Below are 23,640 nucleotides of genomic sequence, written 5' to 3' on the forward strand. Positions count from 1 at the left end.
TCATGTTATTCCAACTGAGAGGGAGCACTACTTGTTTTGTGGTAGTTTTTACAAATATTTCCACACGGAAAATTTAAACAAAGGCACGAATTCCATCAAGTTGTTTGACACTGTGGCACATGTTTGGGGAAGGCAGTTTTTAAAGCCTGAGTTGAGTGCTGTTATCAGCAAGGTTTCAGAACATATAACAAAAGCACACAGTCTCTATCACAATTTGAGACAGATTATAAAAAAAATTAAAAGGTGAGGAAAGGGAAGAGGAAGACATAAAGTGATGCTGTTAGTCACCAACAAGGGCTCCATATGGGACTTTCAAAATTTTTTGTTTAAAATTTGTATGAAATTTTAAGCTTTGTGTGGGTATAGATTGTAGCCACATCATCTTTTTTTTTTTTTTTTTTCTTTTCTCTTGGTAAGTTCTCTGGCAAAAGACCTTTTCTCAGTTATACACAGGAAGAAAAAAACATTCCCAGGCTATGGCTTGCTTTGTCATTTATGGGGTGATTCATGTAGGATATTTTTGCCTTCGGTCTGGTCTGCCGTTTTGCTTTGTTTGCTAAAGGTACTCTGTTACTGTCTGTGGGTAATTAATCTGACTCTTCTCTGCCTTCATTAACCAGGGCAGTAAAGAATATACTAAAATTCCCACTGACACGAATATCAGGGTAAGCAGAGGGTAAAATATAAATAAACTTGTAACATCTGAACAGGAAAACTTAGACTCTGACAGTTTCTGATACAGCTGTCTGTAAGTATTTTGTTGTGGTCCACAAGCATCTCTCTCTCTTGCCAAAGTAGATTTGCCAGTAAATTGCCAGCAGTGTAGATTCACTGACTGATAAGGCAACATATTTCAAGAACCCTACTGTTTTTGTCACATCTGGCTGCTCTGCCAGTTGTCATCTGTGAGCACTTCCAGATCATTGCTTTTCTCATGTTTCTGTGCTAAGTCCATTGCTGGCTTTCCTGTATTTGCACCATAAATGGTGTTCGTATTCTCAGTCTTGCAGAAAAGGCATTTGCCATGAAATATGGTAATAGCTCAGCCCATGCTCATATGATCCTGTTCTGCTGTTGTCACTTAGCTGCTTCTTGTCACTGCAAGCTGTTTCCTCCATCTTCTCTGACACATCTTTTGGCAGCAACTACTTAAAAACACACCAAACAAACACTGACTCTGCAAAAAATTAAGCAAAACCATGGTGAGTGGTAAATCAGGTTCGGGAAAGCTGGATCCATCACTTCTGCTGGTTAATCCTAAATTCTGTGGTGCTCAGATAACTTCCTATGTAATTTGTGCCTGTAAATGGAAGCATAATGAGATGCAGTTGCTGTGGCTGTGAATCATGGCATCTATGCCAAATTAGCATGAGTACTTGCTGTGGCCAAATGCCACGCAGGGAGAACGTGGAGCGTACAGCAAAAGATCTTAATGTTGAGAGCTTTAAGGAGATTATATCGTGCAGAGGAGTTGGAAGTCCTCAGAATGGTGAAGAATTACAGGAACGTTCTGGGGCCCAGTTGGGAGGAGATGATCACACTCCATGTTAAAAGAAGGGGTGTTGGCAAATCTCCCAAATCAGCTCAACAAGGACAGCTGTGTTGCTTTGATCATTTTCTCTGCAGCAAGGAAGGAAAGGTAACTGGAAATACCTTCGACATATGAGGTTCCCATCGTAGCTTAATTTCCCCCCTGATATTCATAGTATTTCTGTTCCTTTCTCTTTAACTACATTTATTTTTTTTTTCAGAGCTGCAGGGAAGCATTTAAGGTAGCACGAAAATGGTACTGGAAACTGAAAGCCAAGAAATCAGAAAAAGTCTGGTAGAGAGTAATTGGGCTTTCTGAGTCACTAATGTTCTTCAGTGTTATTCTGGCAGCAGGCAGGTTGAGACTTACAATCATCTCTTTAGAAATGAAATAGGTGATTTCTGTGTCAAAGAAAGGAGGGTTTTCAGGATCTCTTGTTCTAAAAATATGATTTTTTTTTTATACATGTTTTTTGTCGTTGTTGTTGCCAGAGTAGGCAAGCTGAGTAAATTGTTCTCATTTATTTCTAGTAGAAACAAGCTTTTGCTTGTATGAGAAATTAGCCATACAGACATAGATGTTCCAGTTCTATATATTTTCATATATGTTTATAGTTAAAATGCAAATGCTTCAGTTATATATAGTTAGATGTATATATAGTTAAAATGCAACTGCAGTTTTAAAAGTGACAGAAGATAGCTGTGAACAGAGATGTGAACAGAGATGTACAAGCAGAGATCAGAGCGCTGGATTATTACTAAGTCAGCAGGAGTATATTTTTCCCTCTTCAGGATACAGGCAATGCATGTTTAAAGGAGTTAACTCAAGGGGGGACATTTGTATTCTTCAGGAAGAGAACTGGCCTCACAGAGGTGTTAAATAGGACAAGGGACACACTATAACTTGTTTGCCACAACATTCTGCTTTTTATTTTCTGGCAGCTTCCTCCATGCATGAATTCCAAGGGCAATCCTGATTCTTTACTGCTTTTAAGAGACTTCTTAGCCTTCTGCACTTCTGTTTATTCTGGTCTTCACAAGAAGAGGTCCCAATTATTTTTGTTCTCATAAAATACTTTCCTTAGGTAAGAATATGTCTGCTCTGTGACTGAAGCTCAAGTAGGATTAATAATGAGTTGTCAAATATGGCCATATGGTATGGAGCTGAAAATGCTCTAACTGCCTGGCTAGTTACCTAAGGCTCTGAGCTCCACATTGCTGCAGCTATATTGCTGTCAGTATCCAAAATGTTTAGTTTAATGCTACGTTGAGTGCATCTAACTAGCAGCAGACATGCAATTGTTAGCTGACGAGACATGCTTTCCAGATTATGCCCTCATTGCATGCTAACCTTGGATTAAATAAACCAAAGAAAGGAAGCCTGAAGTTTTGTAACTTCCTACAATGCAGCCCTGCTATTATTAAGTCTGCTGCTGAATGTGTGAAAGTGTGGGGGATCATCCCAAACTTCACAGAAGCAAAGCCCTGTGGTGACTGTGGCAGCCTTGACACAAAATCTACAGAACACGGTCTGCCGCAGTGGCACAAAGCAGAGCAGTACAAGCAACATTGTTAGAGATAAAAATGGAATTGTCTATGGGCACTCTTATTCAGCTCACCTTGGGAGAGAGAAGGCGTTGGTATTGGCAATAAACTGCAAAGTGAAGGTCACATTTGAGGTAAGAGGGAGAGTGGTAGAGCTGGTGGCAGGAAACATTACAGATGAGTGGAAGAAAAGCAAGCAAGCTCTGGACATCTGGTGCTGAGGTGTGCATGTCCAGTGTTAGAGGGAATGAATACTGCCAGAGAATACATTGGAAGTGCCAAGTCAATGTGTTTTACTTGCAGGCCCTGATACCTGAGGACTGTGATTTATCTCCATTGACAGTGTGTCCCAACTACCATCCAACTCAGAGTCCTGAGGTTGCTGGTATCTGGCAGTGATTTGGAAATACGAAGAGACAGTCCAGTGATCGTGGAAAATGGGCAGTCAGAGAGATAGGGAAAACCTAGCAGAAGCAGGAAAGTTGTGTTCCAGCATGTGCTGTGTCCTGGGCAAAAGAAGACAGGATAACCTGATTAATATGTCTCTCCTATGGCCTAATATATATCCTTCAGCACTCTCAAGAGATGAAATAAAATTTACTTTCAGGGTTATTACATTTCCTCCCCCATCAAAGGACCATCGAATGGCTTGGGTTGAAAGAGACCTTAAAGATCATCTAGTTCCAACTTGCTCAAAGCCCCATCCAACCTGGCTTTGAGAATGCTTCTAGGGAAAGGACATCCACAACTTTCCTGGGCAATCTGTGCCAATGTTTCACCACCCTGTCACTACAGACTTTCTTCTTAATGTCGTACCTAAAACTACGCTCTTCCAGTTTAAAACTATTACCCCTTTTACTATTGCTACCCAACCTTACAAACAGTCCCTTCCCAGCTTTCTTGAAGGCCCTTTTTTTGTTATAAATAGCCAGGTATGTGCTGGCTTACTGGGATCACTCCTTTTGCTGTGATGTGCACTATTACTAATGAGCTACTCTGTATGAAACATCATGCTGGAAACACACGTAGCACTTTTCTGGGAAAATAGGCAACTCCCGTGCTGATATAAACCCAAGGTTTATTTCTTCCTACTTGTGTCTCCTACAGATTGAAGCAAGTGTCGTTTTATTTTTAGAGATGTACTGCTCTACTGCAGCTCTTTTGAAGTACCATTGACAGTTTTCTTTAGCAATTCATAGCAAATGAATATGGCCCCTTTATCTTTACGAATGTGATGTTCTGTCTTTGCATTCTTATGACTTTTAAAATCTTTCGTTGTTTAGTTTAAGAGCATGTGCCTTTGTAATCAGGATCTGTGTGTGATACCTTTTGAAATAAATTGCCTGAAGAGTTTTAATAAAAGAAAACAGCCTGAAGGGTAATTGCTTTGCTGCAGGCTGGAGCAGGAGCAGGCCCAGTTAATCTCAATGGCTGAGCCATCCCATAGCAATTTTTTGAACTCTAATAATCTCAACCCTTCAAGTTCCTAAGTATTCCACGACTCTAATGATTTTGGCAAAAACTGGAAATAGTTTTCAGGAGCTAAAAATCAGCAGAACATACCGTATTTCTATCTTTCTTGGTTACATGCAGAACTCTAGCTATCTGGAGCCTGTAAATTTCAGTCACTCTGCCAGCAACAATACATAGATGCCTTTGGTTACTAAATTTATGGCAGGGCTCCATGATTAAAATAAAATATGAAAAAAGCAGACTGTGCATCATTATCTCTTGGAAAGCAGGTGAGAAAATAGTATGTAGCCTTCAAACATTCAAGGGGTGTTCCCTTTATGCTTTTATTTATATTTAGTATGTAATAAGCACATAAATATTTCTTGAAATATGTAACAGCTACAGGTAATTCACGCTAAAGCAAGGCTTGTGTGCTCAGTATCCTGGCTGTTTTATAGAAGCTGGTCAAATGAAAAATACTATTTCTTCCTTGTTCATTTTTTGAGATCAATGCAACATACTGCTTTTGCAATTATCTCCCCGAAACAGCAAGAGGTAGAAGGGTGATTTTCCCTCAATAAAAAATAAATCTAGTGTCAAATGTGCCTGTGGATACACAGGCCCTCTATCAGTCCCACAGACTCGTTTTATCCAGTTGTACCAGCTTGTACCTTTATGCTCCCATAGTGGTGACAGCCATCCTACTATCACAAAAACAACAAAGCCATCGGGTTCCTGTGAATTCATTACCACAGTAAATTAATCTGGACCAAAACTACCTTCCTGTGCTAATGATACGCTATGTATTTATTAAGCACAGTTTTTAAATGCTATCTTAGCAAAGGGTTTGCTGCAGAAGGCTCAAACCTTGCATTTCCCAGGTTGTCATAAAAATAATTAGGAAAAGGTGGTGAAAATTAAATAATGTAAGTAGTAAACATTTTAGAGTCACATGCTTGTAATGCCAGAAGAAAAGGGTGGGAAGGCCAGGAAAAAACAAGCAAAGAGTTGAATGGAAGGATGATGCCAAGAAAATTCAAATCATGTAGGAAACTTGGGGGCAGAAAGGAAGAGCGAGCAAAGATCCTGAAGACAGTACTGAAGATGACCGCTCCACAAAGTCATGAAACATTTCAGGTCTCAGGAGCGAATGTTACACAGGACCTCTGTTTAGCAGAACCTTTCTGCCTCTGAACCCGGAGAAATTATTTCGACTGGAGCTGCAGAGTGCTCGGGGCCTTGCCTGGCTGCCCGCCCTGGGGCTGCAGCAGCCCTGCTGAGCTCTCCTGCCTATGGCTGAGGCCACTCGGGTGTTGCTGCCCCGCTGGCACAGGGTAAAGCAAACCCCACCTAACTCCAACAGGAGATGCAAGGGGAGGAACCGGCGTGTCCTGTGGTCACGAAACACCTTCTGGCAGTAAAAAATTTTGGGAATGTAAAGGTGGGAGCACTCCGAACTACCTTTCTGGGGTGGGCTTGGTTTGACAGAGACGATGCTTACAAAGCCAAGCGGCTTAGGAAAGGGAAAGACAACGGAGAGAAACAGAAGGACGGGGGCCGGCGGGAAAACCGCGTCCGTCCCTCAAAGGGAGGGAAGTGAGAGCCCCGCTCCCGCCTCTCCTGTAGGGACGGCGGCCCCTGCGGCGGGAGCTGCGCGGGCGGCGCAGGCAGCACGTGCGGCGCGGGAGGAAAGGAAGGAAAGGGAGGAAAAGAAGGAAAGAAACGACAGATCGAAAGAAGTAGGGATGTCCCCCGCCGCCGCGGGCCTCCGGGGCGGTGCGTGCGTGAGCGGCGGGGCGGAGCGAGTGAGGGAGCGGGAGGCGGGGGGTCTGGGAGCCGTTACCCGCCCCGCCGGGCAGCGCCGCCCCCGCCCCCACGTGGCCAACCGGGCGGAGCAGGCGGCAGTGGCGGCAGTGGCGCAGCCCGGCGGAGTAGTGACCTGCCGCCCCTTCGCTCCGTTACTACGAGCCCGCCGGCTTCGGCTCCGCCCCGTGGCCTTCGGGCCCTGCCCGGGGGTGGGGGTACCTCCGCGCTGAGTACCGCCCCCTCCCCCCCTTCCCGTCCTCTCCTCGCCCCCCCGGCGCGGCGTCCCGGCCCCCGGCGGGGACTATGCGGAGATGGTCGTCCCGACCCGAGGCAGGAACAAAGACTCGCCGCCGCTTAAACCCGGGCAACAGCAGCACCAGTCACCAGGCGCCAGCCCCAGGAGCGGCGGCGGTGGCGGGCGCCCGTCGCGCTCTCCCGGCCGGCAAGTCCCCGGCGGGGCCCGCGCCATGCGGAAGGGAGGCGGCGGCCGGCGGGGAGCCAGGAGTGACCCCCAGAGACCCTACAGGGAGGGGCCCGCGGCTGAGGGGGAGCGGGTCGTGCTGGGCCGCAGCCCCCTGAGGCTCCTGCGCGTCTGCAGAGACCGGCTGCGAGGTGAGGGGGAGGGGGGTGTGGGGAGGGAGCCGCCCCCTTCCCCAAAATCCTGCCCCACTCCTTCTGCCCGCGCTGGGCTGCGGGGCAGCCCTTCCGCCCGCGGGAGGCGGGACGGGGCTCGGTCTTTCCAGCCTTGTTCCCCCGTTCCGAGTGTTGGTAGACTTGCCCGGCACGGTCAGGGGACGGCGCGAAAGCTCCCGGTGGCTTTTTACTGCCTTCTCGGGAAGGGGAGCGCCGGGACGCCCTTCCTCGGGAGGGCGATCCGGGGGCGGGAAGGAGCTGAGCTCCGTGGCCGGGAAGCGGGCACCCCTGCGGCCTCGCCCCCTCTCCACTCGGGAGGGAGACGGGAGCACTGTGTGTGGCACTGCCCAGGGTACCCCCGTGCCCGTCCTCCAGCCTGTCAGAACGGGAAAAGGTTAAAAAATAAACCAAAAACCTGGAAAGGGCCACACGGGTAGCGGTGAGAATCGGGGGCGGGAAGGGAGGCAGAGGGTGTTTTTACCGCTTCAGCATCCTTTGGGAGAGAAATGGGAAAACGTGCTGTTTGTGTAACTAACTTTTCCTGAAACAGTCCCTCCAGTCCCCTTGACTAGCTCTGCTTACAGTGCTGCTATGTCCAGCTTATTTCTTGATGATGCTTTCTGGAAAGGGTGGAGGGTTGCTTATCTTTCGAAGTCTTTTCTGCGAGAGCAAAGTTTTCAATAACATGTCTATGAAAGAATCCTCTTCTGATAAGTTATTTTGTAAAAGTTATTCCAGGAATTTTAAAACCTGATTGTAGTCTCTTGAACAGTCTATCTGTGGCGTTTAACACTTCAGTGTGTGGTTAGTAACTTGCTGTATTTAATTTTTTTTCAGCAGTTCTGAACGCGAGATTTTTAACAGAAAACTATTGCTGCAGAGTTTGAACAGATTTCCAGTTACAGAGGCTGTTCTTAATTGACACTTAAAATACTTGCTTCCTTTTGACAGTATTTGATGACAGAAAGGCCTCTCTTGTAAAAACTGATAGCAAGATCTGGCTCACTTTTCTTCTGGGTAAGTGAAAGGAATATGTTGTGGGAAAATGCTGTTCTTTTTAACTTCTTCTGTAATTGTAAACTATATCAAAATATATTAGGAAATATAACAAAAAAATCTTAGCCTAGATTGAAAACAGTAAATAACTTCCTACCTGGTAACTTGCAAAATTAAATAGCAAGTGCATTCCTAAAGCTGACAAATGTTAAATAATAATTTATTTGTCAGATGTGCAGTTAGATACGCTCTTAAAGGTGTTATATTGAAATAGTGTAAGGGTATTTCAAAGATGCTGGTACTATTAGTCACACCACCAGTACTCCTTGTTGCCAAAGGGATTTTTTTCAGTTTGCTGAATTACATTGCAAAGTAGTATCAGGGAGAAAGCCTTTAGCTTACAAACGTATTGATGAATAAACTGTTCCAGAATTGCTTTGCTTATCAGCATTTCCTAGACTATGTGTTACTTAGATGAAATACAAATGTTAAATTCATGGTCAAAAATTAAAAAATGCTTTCCTTTGACTGAAATTTGAGAGCAGATTAGGTAGAAAGCTTTATAATTTCTGGAGTCTGAATTTGGCTGTGAAACCCAGATAACCAATTAAATATATCACAGAGCTATTTATTTTTTTAATAGGAGTAAACTCTTAATGTCAAAGTATGTTGCAGCATACAGTATTTGCAGTATCAATGAATCTACATCTATGTTTTGGTTAGTTTTAATGGCATTTGGATTCTTGTTGTTTTGCTTAAACTTTAAGGTTCATATTTTAAAAACAGATGCTTCCACAGTTGGAGCTAGTTTTGTTATAGGTTGTGGATTTTTGTCCTCTGAAGAATTATTTCTTATTTATGTGCAACAATGACGTCAGATTTTCAAGGACATTCTTATATAACGTTTGGTCCTGTTACATTGTTGTTTTTTTTTAATGACCATTGATTTGAGGCCTTATTCTTGAAGATGTCCATTCTAGATTGTACATAAATAGTGAAACATCTTGACCAAGTTGCAGAAGTAGTCAATGGTTGCATATTCCATGAGAACAATGATGTTCTCAGTTCTGCTGTATTCCTTAACTGGTCACTTTGGGGAGCCTTGCAAAATATAAATCAGTTTCTAGTATGTTTCACATCCCTCTGCATTACTGTATCTCAGCATTTGTTGTTCTCTTGATAAATGAGTTCTGTATATTATGGCTTTATCTTTCATTATTTAATTTCCAGAATTAGAATGCTTTTTATATGCCATTCACATTGCTTTTCTTAGAAGGGAACATGGGCAAAAATAGGAAATCTGAAGAATGAGTTCAGATTTAACTTAATAGCTCTGGTCTGCAAAAATCTGATCATGTGCTTTGCTTTTAGGGATTCTTAGGCTGGGTCAGAAAAGGGCATCTGCAAATTGATGTACGTAGTAGCTGTGTAAGTCTTCATAGCATTAGGACTCTAGTATTCTTTTCCTGTCCTCTACTTTGTTCCCTCCCCAGTAAGGACATTAATGGGATCAAAGGATGGTAATCTAACAGCACTGATGTGCATGTTTTCCATCAGAAACTGGCTTAATGTAAGTCTGGATGCAGTCTGTTGAAAAAATGTCGATTCAAACTCCTGGTGGAAGTCTATGAATTAAGCACATTGTCTGTTAAATGTGAATAATTACATGAATTGGTGTGTGATTATAAAAGGTCTTCATTTTATACTTATAAAAGCGTGATATTATGAAGATTTTAAAAAATGTATGTGAAATTCTCCAAAATAACTGAATGTATTTACACTTAATACATTTGCTTTCAATAAAACATTTACTGAAGGAAAGAATCAGACTTAATATATTTGTTTTCTCTATGAAATAAGTATTATGTTTGAATCTGAAACGTAATTTCCATATTAATAGATAATTTATTTGAAGCAACAAACTACTACATATTTGGCTATTTAGAACCACATGAATTTGAGATCTTGAACAGTGCTAGTAGCTACTGTGAATTTATTTTGACTTTACTGTATATTCTTACCTAACAGGTAATTGATAATGTTTTGTCACTGGGGTGTGTGTATATGTAAATGTATTTCAGCCTCTGTTGGGAATCTTAGAAATGTTGCTGAGAAATGAAATAATGCCTTGTGCAAGTGTAAGATTCAGTATGAAATAACTAAGAAAGGAATGGACTGCTCTGTTTCTTTCCATGCAAGTACTGCAAAATGCATGTGTGTGTGAAACGTGGTTTGCTGTGATGCTCACAGAGCTAATGTACTTGCCTGAAATATCATGACCATATCTGCTCTTCTGAAAAAGGAACTAGCAGCTGTCCGTGAGAACTACCATAAACATTTTTACTTTTAAAAAAATCTGTAGGTCTCAAAGCTTTCCAAAGACATTAAAATCCATTTAGTGTGAACTAGACTGAGCAATACTTTTTTCTGTTAAAATGTGAAATTTTAAATGCAAACTTTTATACATTTGCTAACTGAATTCCAGGCTTTGCTTTGAGAAAACTACTTCAGTGGTTGGGGGAGCTGGAAAACTCTTAAGAAAGTTCTGGTGTGCTAGTGTACAACCTCAACTAGTACATGAAGTATGTAACTCAAGATACATGTTAAATTGTACATGCAGCAGGTGGTTTAGTAATTGTTTTTTCCCTCTTAGGTAATTATTTTTTTCTTCTGTCTTACTCAGTTTTACCTCACACATCTTTGTAGACAAAACTTTACATTTATGAACCTCAATTTTAATAGTAGTTTGTTGCATTATGAACTGTGGTGACAATGGTAACGGGTACTGTGAGCAGCATCACTTCTAGGCTGTGTATTGGAGGAACATGTGATTTGGGAATGTATACCAGGGAGTGAAGTGTACATTTGGTCTTTCCACCCAGCTTTAGTGGGTTTGTAAAGGTGTTTATGTTTTCCCTGCTGCTTTTCAGAAATTGACCACTGTGTGCATGTAACCTGCAGCCTGAGCACATGCAGGTTCACTAAGTGTCTGGCTATGATATGCATTGGTGTGCAGGCATTTGATGCATGTTTTGCCTCTGCAGTCAGAGGGTGAATAGGGTGTGGGCTGTGGGAGGTGTGTATTGATGTGCCAGTCAGCACCCCTGTGCAAAGGTGTGTGGAGCTCAGCACCTTGAAATAGGGAGGGTGGTTGTCCTCACCTCTTCCTCTCTGCTCCCTGTAGCCCATGTGATTAAGGGGGATTCTTCATTAACTGTAAAGATTTTTTTGGATTGAAGGCAACCAGTCTACCTGACCTTTCTATGTCAGTGATCCACTGTGTGCCTAAAGCCTTTAGTCTAGAAGGAGCACCACAGTCACTTTAAATGCTTCCCATTATCCCTCACTCACAGTGGATTTGCTTCCATGGTGAGCTCTGGATATGTTGTGAATGCTGCTCAAGCAAAATGGAGTGGCTTCTGCTCTCTGGATCTTGTCACACTCAAGAAATCGGAGACCTAGACTCTTTATTTACCACTTTATAATCATTTGTCTTTTCCTTTTGTGCCCTCAGACTGCCTCCCTTTTTCTGTACCTACATGACAACAATACATGTAATCTCTGAATGGAGACCACTGGAATGTTATTACATGCAGAGTGTACATTTTTAGCAATTATATTTGTAATTAGATTTTTGTTTGTTGTCATGTTCAGTTTGGCCCTCCAAAATTTACTCTGTAAATTAAAGTTTATTGGAAGAGCTCATTAGAAAACAAACCTAACAAACATGACAAACAAAGGCTCAGCCCAGTTGGTACAGACCACTTTAACATGGGAATTCATTAATCCATCACTTAAAGCATGAGGTTTCTCACTTACAAGTTCTCTAATTTATAACTCATGTCTTGTAACACCTAAATTGTGCACCTATGAGCCAAATATCTACCTAGCTGCTGGTGAGAGTGTTCATCCTTTCTTTTCCATCATGGTGTAGGTGTCCACTGTATCACACTGAAAAGTACAAAAGTCTCAGCAGTCCAGCTGCTGCTGGATCTGCTTCAAAAACTTTTTGGGTAAGATGGGTGTATTTATACCTTCTAGCTTGGAAGTCTGGACTACATCAGTTCCATGAGTTAGCAGAGTCTGAAGAAACTGCCAGATAATCCATATATGACAATTATGGCTGCAGGAGGAAGCAAGCTGCAGATGATAATGGCTGCATAATGATCTCTAAACCTTTCTGGCCACCAAGTTTCTGGCCCTTGCTTTGACCTAACAGCACTGCTCTTGGCATACATCAGGCCTTAGCATGAGCTGTGTGTTAGCCAGAATCTGAGCAGGAGTTGAGTGAGCAGTCACAGCAGGTCTCTGGAAATCTTAAAAATAATTAAAATCATAAAATCTTATAATCAGCAAGGTTGGAAAAGACCTTCAAGATCATCAAGTCCAAAAAATGCTTACAGTTCAGTTTTGTTACTATTAACTGAAATGGATGCATTTGATCCTGATGGACCATCTTGAGTAATGCAGGTGGCAACAGGGCCTGTTGCTGAATGCATGATCAGCATACCTTTAGATTTTCAAAGAACTGTCTATACAAGTTAATTCAGATATCCCTATTCTGTTCCTGAGTACCTTTTATGCATCTCTGAAGTAGTACTGTAATTACTTTAAGCAACATAATTTCATGTTCAGTGATTTAAATGAGTAACTTGACACCTTTTGTTTCCTTTACAGCCGCTCTTGCAGGAGTCCTGCATTGGTAAGGTTAAATTTATTGCTTGAGAGTAATATGATACTTAAAAAAAAAAAAAAAAGATGTAATTTTGACTTAGATTTGGACAAGCTACTGGGATAATTTATATTTAGGTCTGTCTGTCCTGTCAAAATCAAATTGTTGTCTTTAATGTGAATAATTATGTTCTTGTGAAGTTGATATGAAAGTTTTCTTAAAGCCTGTTCAGTGGATAGCCTGCTTTCCACGAGGAAAATTGTTGCTTAGCTGTGCATTTCCACTAACAGCCCATTTTATCCTCTGGGTTTCGAAAGTTCAGGTAAATCCTTTCAGGTAAAAACTTTCTCCTACATTGTGCTTATTTAGATTCCCTTTAATTTCTTAGTTATGCATCATGCTTTCTCTCACCTCTCCAGAGAAGTCTGGCCAATGCTTTCTTTGTGTACAGAAGAATGACCTCTCAATTACTTTTTGTCAAGATAATCCTTGTGTTTCAGGTTACATCCTAATCCTCACCCTTCTTTTTTGTAGTGTAGACTTCAGGTAGAATCGCTATAGTTAAGTTCACCATCTGCTTTTTGCAAAGATAAAAAAGTTACAGATTCTGACAGTTTTTCTAGCTCAAAAAGGATAACTCATTTTTAACATTTTTTTCCTTGCAAATTCCTATTGAAAAGGAAAGTAGCGTGCACTGCTAGGTTTCTTTCATTTTCCATCCTTTCTGGAGATGAAGCTCCTTTTAGAAATGCAACTTTTTCCTTCAAAATTATTTTCCTGGCTCCCTCCCCCAATGGTTGCACCGTTATTTAACTGTGCTTATTGTAAGTGCATATACCTGTAATGGCAGATAACTGGATTAAAATACGAGTCGGGGAAGATTTTTGAGCGAAAAAGCATTTTACACTACTTGTTTGTGCACTGTTACTTTTACCAGTTTTTAATCTGTGATTCTTTTAATTTGTCTGATAGTTGCATTTTCTTTTCTAATATTAGACTTCATAGTTATAAGAGCATTAAACATATGATCCTTAAGTGTCTTCACTTAAAATGCATTAAAATATTACAACTATTTCTGTAACTGAATTTACTAAATACTCTGTATTTATATTTTTCCATTTAAAATTGTCTGAAAAGAGGAGCATATTTGTAAGAGTAAATAAAATTAGCTGTTTGTAAGTAAACTTTTGGTCTTCACTGAATGTTTTGCCATTTTGTTTTTTGGTATATATATGACTTGGTCCAGGTTCTAAAACTCTTTATTCACTTCAATTGTTATTATTATTTTTAACAGGTGTCACATAACAACTCTTTTTGAAAATGACCGTCACTTTTCTCACCTCTCAACCCTAGAAAGAGAAATGGCTTTTCGCACGGAAATGGTGAGATTGTGTTTCATTAAAATATCAGTGATTGGAAAACTTCTGTCAGTAACCTTGTGATCGGGTGTGTTCCAAGATTTCTTAATACCTTCTGGATCAGCAAATTTATTGATGTCTTGCAGCTAACATGCATTACACTTTTACATACACCTTTTTTGTGTCTTGCAGCTGATCATTATATATATATATCTCCTCACAGCTCACTTAAAATATAACTTAAAAATAAGATTCTAGAGGATGTAAAACACCAAACTACGAGTGCCTTGTAGCATACTTTCAATCGTTCTGCATCTTTTAAAAAAATATTTTTTAGTTCATAATTGTTTGCATATGTGTACATCTTTTGAATTTTTAATTTTAGAATGGTGAAATGCTGCACCAGTGCATAATTAGCAGCCCAAATGAGAAATTTCCTGGTGTGATGTGAAACAAAGTGGAAGGGAACCTATCTGCTTCTTTCGGTGGCTGTAATAGAAAGAGATTTGAATAGATTTAGTTAGTAATTTTGAATAATTTTGTATTATTCGTTATATTACAAAATTTGATGTAAAAATGAAGCCTGTATATGGCAGTTCATGAAGCAGAAATGACTTTCTAATTGTAAATAACCTTTCTGTTCTCTTGTAGGGTCTTTATTATTCCTACTTCAAGATCATTATTGAAGCACCAACGTTTTGGAATGGAGTATGGGCAATTATGAATGACAGACTAACTGAATATCCTTTAGTGATTAACACCTTACAAAGGTTCAATCTTTACCCTGAGGTGAGCTGTATTTTAAAAATAATACCTTCTGATAAATGTTTTCTTCAGATTTGACTGCTGAATAGGTAAGAAATGTTACTTTTGGAAAGTGTGTTCTAACGATACAGTGACAATGCAGTGTTGCTTGAATACTGTATTTTAGTTCTAGATTTAACATAAGAAAGTTGTTTCATAAGTTGTGGTCAATTCTCAGACTTCAAAAATGTTTGATTAAATGTAGATAGATCTTAGTGTTTCATGCCCTAAAGTTGCAATCCAGTTCTCTGCTCCTTGTCTTCTGTTGTTTGTTCAGCTGACAGCAAGTGAGTTGCTGTCATTGTGTACTTAAGGAAATGTGACCTGTGAAGGTATTATGTGACACCTCTTGGTACCTGTATCACTACAGACGTTTATTTTGGCTTGCATTTGGACAGTGAATTGACAAATCATTACAGTTCACTAGGGCCCTAAAATCCATCAATGCTAATAGTTTACTTACATGTTGCAGAAGAAACTTGTAGATGACTTGACTGCTGCTGTTTTCTACGTACTTGCTGCTAGAATTGGCTGGTTAGATTACATTCCTACTTTGCCTTTCTGTCACTAAAAAGGAAATATCTTAACAGAAATGTTTTTCTCCTGTGGTTTTACCTGTGTGTGTTTCAACCATTTGGCAAGGGAAAACTCCTTTAGTTAATGTATATTTCTGTAACTATGTGTAAGCAACAGCTTTTCTTTGGTGAACCAAAGGCTGTAATTCTTGGTACTAGCATTTATACTCCTCCTGTTTTTTCAGGAGTGTAAGATTATATATATATATATATGTGTATATGTGTAAGATTTCTTGGAATGCATGTATTTATATAATTGGCACATAGTGATTACATTTGCTTCTTAATTTCTTGCTTTGGAAGTCTAAATGAGTGCTATAAATGAGTGCTTTTTATTACCCTTCCCCTGGTTTGGTTTTGGTTTTTTTTTTTGTCTGGGTAGGGTGGTTTTTTTGAGCTTTGGATTTGTTTTTTGGGGTTTTTTTGTATTTTTTTTTTTTTAACTCAAAGGGATCACACTTCTACTACTATATATAATAATACTACTATTATACTATAAAATAACTTTCTTTAGCTGAGAAATATTTATTGATTACCTATAGCCTGACATGCGAAAATCGAAGGTAACTGTTCAAATAAAGTTGCTCTTAGGGAATCATCAGTATTGCCATGAAAGATGACTAAGTAAATTGAATGATGAAATCCAAACAAGAGCAATGGGGTATGGTGGCTGACATTCTCCAAGAACTTTAGGTAGATTACTGTGCAAAATGTGTAGGCTCGTTTATTCATTCAGGGTTTTCTAGGATCTTACTGGCTCATAGAACTCAGTGGTAAGGTACAAATTTAACTTTTCTGTGCCTGTGTGGGCATACAAAGTAGAAAAATAGTCTCTTCTGCTCCTTTCAGTCATTTACTGCTTGATGTCTAGCCTTCCTGTAAATCGTTGCTTGTTGTTTCTTTTTAAAGTAGATTCCTTGAATATTCTTATTGCAACATAACTACACCTATAAAATTATCAATAGGTACAACTTGAAGTATGTTCTTTGAATTTTCTAATTTTACATTTGATCAAAATGGGGCTAGGTGGCTGGAAGATACTTGTGTATTTATTTGCTGGCAGTTAAATATTTCCTTCTGTTACTCAGTATCCAGTCATGTTTTCTGAAAGTGTTTCATTTCCTGTTTGATATTTAAGGATCTTTCAAGCTCCTTGAGTCCAATAGCCTCATTAAGGCTGAATTGCAACAAAAATATTTTTTACTGGGTTCAAAATTATTCTGTCAAAAATAGCCTTGAAATCTGGTTACTAAACAGGTTGTTAAACCCACAGAGAGAAGTAGAACAATTCACTTGCATGTACAGCTAATACGAGCCATGAAAACTTTAGATAAAGGAAAAAAGAAAATAGTAAAGTGAGTGCACAGCAATCACTATGTCACCTGTGGAAATTATAAATATATAAAAAAATCTGTCAAAAGCAACAAGTCAGTCTTCTAATTGTACTAGAAGTCTGTAATCTCAATCAAGTCTTGTTTTTCTAGGCATTTGATGCATAGTCAGGTTGTTCCAGTAGTTTTGCTGTTACTCTCATCTGTGATCCCTCATGCAAAATGGTAGAGAAATAATGTGTTAATTTCTGTGGCAGAGAGATAACATGTTAACATGTTGAGGTTAATCTCTGGCTGTTTCATCATTACAGAGCTGTTGATATTTCTGTGTGCTGCAGAGATGGAAACTTGGAATGATGTGTGTTTCCGTAGTTGGCATTAAAGTGCTTTACTCAAAGACAACTAGGGAAAGGGATTTACTATTCTACAAGCTATTTTGTTGCACAGGACTGGCTCTGCCCATGTAGTTCTCTTGGGTCTGAGAGCCAGTCTTTTGTTTTCCAAGTTATGCATTTACTGCCTCATCTGACATGGTATGGTAGAAATTCCAAAAATGCCTTTGTGCTCTAAATGACCTAGCAATTTACTGCTACTGATTTGCTTCCATTTTTATGCCCATGGTAACTATTTCATGTAAAGTAGCTTTTGTCAAAAGAAAAAAAACGTAGGTGTTGTGTATGGAGTTACCTGACCTTTTTATGGAGTTTTAATGTGTAGTAACCTCTGCAGCAGACACAAGCACTTGTGACATAAAAAGGTTAAGTTAATAAATCAATAAATTTTTTTGCTGCAACACTGTTTCAGCAAGATTGTTTTGTGTGCTGAAGAGTGACCTCAGCTTCAGCACTGGTGATGCAACTGTGCTAGATACATGTCTCTGACCTTCCATCTGAGTTCTGTTGGCAGTTTGCAAACCACATTCAAGTGAAAATAGGAAAGATTTTCATTTGATTCCTCGTTCCTGCTTTTGCCTCTCAGGAGGTGGGGCAAGTGTCTGGTTCATATATGCACACATGCTCAGTCAGAAGGCCCCCAGGAATTCAGAAGTGTATGTTGTAGGACAGAATATGGAGGCAGGGACTCTTGGTTTAAGAAGATGTAGTTGTATTTTAAATATGTAAGATTTATATTGTGAGAGTGTAAAGGCCAAAGATGAGGTGACTTGGATGATTATAGCCCTAGTATTAAAAATAAATGAATTGTGGAATTGTAGAACTGTCGAAGTTGGGGGGGATATCTGAAGATCATCTATTCTCAACACTGCTCGATGCATTTTGAGTTTCATTTTGAGTCTCTCCACCTATTGCAAGCCGTTGCAGTGCTTATCCACCCTCAAAGCAAAAAAGTTTTTTCCTATGTATGAGTGGAACTTCCTATATTTCAACTTGTGCTCATCATCTCTTGTTGACCAAAATCAGTCAGTCATATTTACTTTGGTTTTTTTTTCTTGGGTAGCCCCAAACAGCACTCAGAACTGGAGGTATGGTCTTAGCAACGCTGAGTTGGAGGGGTAGGATCTCCTTACTTGTCCTGGTGAGGTACAGCTGAGGTTATTGTGGCTTTCTTGGTGAGAAGGTGACAGAAGGGCTTACTGCTGGCTCAAGTACAACTTGTCCATGACCTTTCAGTCGTTTTCTGCAAACCTGATTTCTAGCTGGTCAGCTCCACTCTGTTCTGGTGCGTGATGTTGTTCCTCCTTGGAGTGAGACCTTTCGTTTCCCTTTTTGTGAAATTCCTGTTGGCCCGTTTCTCCAGCCTGTTGAGAGTCCCTCCAAATGGCAGCACAACCCTCAGCCACTCCGGACTGTGTATCAAGTGCAAACTTGCTGAGCATGTTCTCTTGTGCCATCATCTAGTTTTAATAAAAACCAGAATTGGTACCATATGAAAGAAAAAACATCCACAGCTGTCCCCTCACCCACCAAGGCAGTCATCTTGGGTTATGAAAGTGGGCAGGTGTGATTTCCCCTTTGTAAATCCATGCTGACCATTTCAAACCCCATGTTTTGACCTTAGTTGCACCTTCCTGTTCTTTCAAAAACTTCCAGGAAAAGATCCCAGAGATCACAGTGTCATTCCCTGTGTTTCCTTCTTGAAAATAGAAGTGACATAAAAAGTTATTAAACAAAAGAGAATCATCCTTCTCGCACATGTTCTGTTTAACACAGGGCAGGGACAGCTAATGCTGCAGTGGTGAAGTGTATTTTCAGGCTGGGAACCTTCAGGTTATAACTTTCAAAGCAGCTCACCTGGAATGGCCACATCACTCATTTATGAAGTCTATAAAGCCAGTTATATCCTGATGGAATAGCATCATAATGTTAACTAGTGACTGAGCTGTGAGATGAGTTGTCATTGTACTGTGTGTAAAATACTGATGTTTTCTGTGTCATGAGTGGAGATTTAATTTGGTTGTTGTTATAAGAACGTGTTGTTACAAGAGCATTATGATTTGCATGGGGAAGGAAAATGCTGTCTTACACTGCATCTGGAAGCTCTTTCTAATGCATGCTTAAATTAAACCTAGCAAAAGCCTATCTTGGTAAAACCCCTAAAGATTTGGTCCACTTATATGAACCAGGAAAAAAAAAAAAAGTGGAAAAATTGGTTTCAATGGGTTTAATTCGGCTAAATATCCTCTGTCATCTGGTATTTTAATATTTGATAAACAAAATCGGTTTAATTGGGGAACGTTCCAGACAATGTTGAAATGTATAATCTTTTTAAAATATTGCAGTTTGATGCATGAAATTATTTCTGTTCTATAGTAGTCATAATTTTGTACCTATTAATGTACCTAATTTAATTAGCCTATTAATGTACACTTGGTCGATGTCGCATGCCTTTAGGAAATAATAGTAAAAAATGCTAAGTAGTTGAGATAAATTCTGAACTTAAATCCTGGAAGAGGGTCAGTTGTCATGAGAGGTTACCTTGGACATTGAGCTTATCTTGAAGTTCCGTTTCAGAAACTGAAAATCCTGTTTTTGCACACAGGTGGTCCTTGCCAGCTGGTACCGCATGTATACTGCCACTATGGATTTCCTTGGTGTACCAACAAAGACATGTTGGACTGTAAACAGAGGAAAAGGACTTAGTCCTGTTGAAAGCTGTGAGGGTGAGTTGAGTTTTATTACAGTTTCTTCCTGGAAGCATGTAATTGTGGCTTTAAGTATTTCAGAAGTAATAAATATTCCTGTGTCTTTATCACTGCCATGCTTTCATTTGGCTAAGCCTGTGCTTTTGGCAGGTTCACAGTGTAAGTGAGAAGCATGAAAAGAAGATACTATAAGAACACTAGGGGTGAGGCTCTGTTTATTTGGTAGCTCCTATTACCTTGGTTGAATTCTTGCACTGCAAAACTTCATACTTGGAGTCTGAACCTTCATAATGTTGGACTGTTACCAAGAATACAATGTGCTGAATGTAACTGGACCCAAGTCCACCCAAGTATTATCACTGAACTGGACTCAATACACTCAAGTATTGAATTGTATGTTTTGTAGCTAGATAGAATCCTCAATACATTCCAAGTTTCTTAATTTCAAAAACTTTCCCTTAGTATTTCTTCCTCTAACTACAACTTGAGGAGTGGGGAGAAAGGGAGAAAAGGTAAGCACAAGGTTCGGTTCCCTTTTGGAGAGGTCTTCTGTAGTGATTCTGCTAGGGAGAATTCTCTTCCTCTTGTGACCTCCTGTAGTAGTTTGGATGCTGTTGCTTGCTTTTTTTCCCCACATATAAAGTATTGCCTAGTCACATAACTATTATGTGATAGAAGCACCTTGATGAGACATGCTTTTGAGATGTTCTACAGTCAGTTAAAGCTGCATGATACATGTTAGCTTGTGATGTGGTTTCAGGTTAGTATTTTTCCATAGCACAAAGACTGTAAGAGCCTTCTTTAGAGCCTGAATGATTTGTGTTCTCTAATTTTGTCAGAACAATAAACAGTAAATAAGCATAAAACTTATTATTATTCCTGTTTTTCTGTGAAAACAAACCAACAAAACCACAAATTATTGAGGCTGCCATGTTTGGTGAGCGTATCGTCATCTTTCTTCCGAGCACTGTCTTCCTGTGTTTTCAGCAATGGTGATTAGTCTCTTCCACATATGAAATTGGAAAATTTTGCTACCTTCTCTGTAATGAATGAAGCTTTTTATGCTGTATTGCTGAAATTATTAGAAACAGGAGGGTTTAAAGAAATAATGGGAAAGAGAATAGAAGTTTGAATATGTTTGAATACAGAATACAGTTTGAATGGAAGTTTGAATAAAGAAGTACTTGTGAATGAACAAATTTGAAGATTTACGTTATTGGAAAGTCACTTGGCTTCTGAGGAACTAAAGAAAGCAAAGACCATTGTGTGTGATATGTGAAAGGTGAATATACTACTGCAAGGGATGAAAAGTATGCGCATATGGAGTACAACTCTATTCTAATAACCTCTGTGAAGTCAAAAGTTAGTCTGTAGAGCAGTTCTTAGTGGTACTTATGCCTTCTATACATAGCAGTTTTTTCAGTTAATGCTTCCCTCTTGGCTTGTTATAATGCTGACTGTCCCAGTGTTGGGTTTGCCTCTTTTTTTAAAGTATAGTTTTCTGATTAAATCTCCACAGTAATATGGTAAAATGAACTTTTTTGTCTTTCTGTAGATATATTACTCTAGTATGCTGTGTGTTGAATGATGCTGCTTGTATGGTGCTTTATAAGCAAAATTATCTTTCTTTTATATTTGACAACATGTCTTAACTGTTTGTTAGGGTTGGGAGACCCCGCTTCCTTTTATGTTGCAGTGATTTTTCTTTTGAATGGATTAATGATGTCACTGTTCTTCATATATGGTACATATCTCAGGTAAGACAGTTGAGACTGAGCTATTTACTTGGTACTAGCTGTCAGTTTTTATATGAAATTTGAAAAAGTGAATGCTAAAATATATTTATGGGATATTGCTTGTTTGTACAGTAGAAGTGCTATTTAGTGCATATACATTGTCACTAAGAAAATCACTGAAACATAGAAGCTTTTTGCTTAAAATAAATTATGATCCTTAAAATGAATTATGATGAAAAAAGCTGTGGAAAGTTTTACTGAAGAGGTATTATTGATGCCACCAGCTTGTGGTTAAAACTAAATGCTGTCCAGGCTTTAAACAGCTTTTGACAGGTTTCTGCTCTTAAAATTATCAATGTAACTCATATTTAGACAAAGTCTGAATGACAGTATATTTTTAACCAAGACTGGAGTTCTTCCACTGCTTTGCTTCAAGTTATACTGCATGTATTTCAATTTTAACTTAGCTGAGTAGGCAAAATATTTTGAAGATAACACATTCTTTTGGAGGTATGTATACACTTCCCCTTTTCTCTGAATTTCTGTTTGCAGTATCTGTCCTTACAATTTGGGAACTGTAATACACTTTGACAAAAAAATAGAACACATTCAGAAAAAAGCAGAAGTGAAATATGTTTCTGTTCATCTCTGTTTTCATTTGTCTGATTTACAAAAAAAGCAAAAGGCTGCTACATTTTCCTCTGAGAGATGAGATTGTTTTTCCCCCCTCATTCCCTGGATGCACTGCTTTGTGTTTTCTTTTCCTGCTCTCTCTGAAGCATGTGCTGGTATTTCAAATAAGGAATACTTCAGGGCAGAGCTGACAGTGAAAAGAGGAAGTTGCATAGTGCACCTCTTAGATGCTTGGGGTTAAAATGTATATATTTGTATTCCTTAACACAGGAAATTAATGTATCGTGTTTTGAGGAAGTAGATAAAATTGGAATATTTGTATCATTAACTTGTTATTTTCCTCTTAAGGGCAGTGTATGGAAACCTGCATTTTATATACTAGTGTTATTGAAAAGTCTGTAAGATCTTAATTTCTCAGTACTTTCCTTAGACTGTGTTGAATGTAAATTACTATCAAGTATGGATACTAATTCAGCTTTTCTATAAATCATCAGCAGTGTAGGTAGTCAAAATGACTAGAATATAAATGCAGTTCTTCCAGGGTGTAAGTCACTAGTTATCTGGGGTTATGAAAAATAGCAAGAGACTGCAAAGTTCCCTGTAGGTGGGATTTTGGTATTTATTTATTTATTCATTCATTCTGAAAAATGGTTGGATACCAGATCTAGATGACTGCTTATCCATTACAGATGTTGCAATGACATATGTCATGCAGATGTCATTTAGACAAAGCAAGTCAGAATATTTAGACTTTTCCATAACATGTGAAAAATAAATTAATCTGGAGCAATCCAATTCTACTTGAAAATTAGTGTAAGTTGTCTTCATAAAGCTGAAAGACAAACTTCAGTTTTGCTGTGTCTTTTTAAAGGCTTTTTCACTCATTTGATGGTGGGAAACCATCCTCTAATACTTTATCTAACTTTTCACTCCTGAGCTTGTTAGTGACAGTCTCAAGCTTACCTATTTGTTTTATCTGTCTCTTTATGTTAATAGAATGTATACTTTTTCTTCAGGCTTTTTTTGCTTTTAGTCTCTTTGCAATTAGTGATGTAAACATCTTACTTTTTAAGCTAACTTGTTTTCACATCTTTGCTTGCTGTATTCTGTAACAAGCTTGTTCAAAGACTTAAGGTAACAGAAACTTAGTTGCTTTGGTAGGACTAGTTTTTGCTGTTTAGTTAATCAATTTCCCCACAAGGTTAAGAGGCTACCAGATACAGTATGTCCCTGCCCTAGCCCTCTGTGTATGGCCTCTGGTTATGCAAAGGCATCTTCTTGTATGAGGCACATTTCTCTTAAACTCTGGAGCATTCTCTGTTAACTGGAGCAATATGGTGTTAGCCCATGCCATTTTTTTAGTGGTTGTTTCTTTTTTTAATATGGATTTGGATGATAAGTACTCCATGGAATTGTAAGATTCTGCCATCCCTTAAACTTCCCCACCTGTCTATTCTTGTAGTCAAGGC

The 23,640-nt window shown here is 39.3% G+C and overlaps 1 protein-coding gene across 2 annotated transcripts in view; it reads left to right on the forward strand.

Annotated features, from left to right (window-relative positions):
- The first annotated feature begins 6,538 nt into the window (after positions 1-6,538).
- The window catches only part of DPY19L1 (dpy-19 like C-mannosyltransferase 1), a 49,563-nt gene continuing 32,461 nt past the window's right edge, over positions 6,539-23,640 (forward strand). The window contains exons 1-7 of one of the 2 annotated variants that reach the window (XM_071736063.1): positions 6,539-6,945; positions 7,918-7,983; positions 12,640-12,664; positions 13,929-14,016; positions 14,644-14,781; positions 19,700-19,820; positions 21,466-21,559. In XM_071736063.1, the coding sequence (XP_071592164.1) occupies positions 6,645-6,945; positions 7,918-7,983; positions 12,640-12,664; positions 13,929-14,016; positions 14,644-14,781; positions 19,700-19,820; positions 21,466-21,559 (833 nt within the window). In that variant the 5' untranslated portion in view covers positions 6,539-6,644. The remainder of the gene's footprint in view (positions 6,946-7,917; positions 7,984-12,639; positions 12,665-13,928; positions 14,017-14,643; positions 14,782-19,699; positions 19,821-21,465; positions 21,560-23,640) is intronic. The other variant, XM_071736064.1, reaches the window with a different exon arrangement.

Source organism: Heliangelus exortis, chromosome 2 (assembly GCF_036169615.1).
Source record: "Heliangelus exortis chromosome 2, bHelExo1.hap1, whole genome shotgun sequence".
Lineage (NCBI taxonomy): Eukaryota > Metazoa > Chordata > Aves > Apodiformes > Trochilidae > Heliangelus > Heliangelus exortis.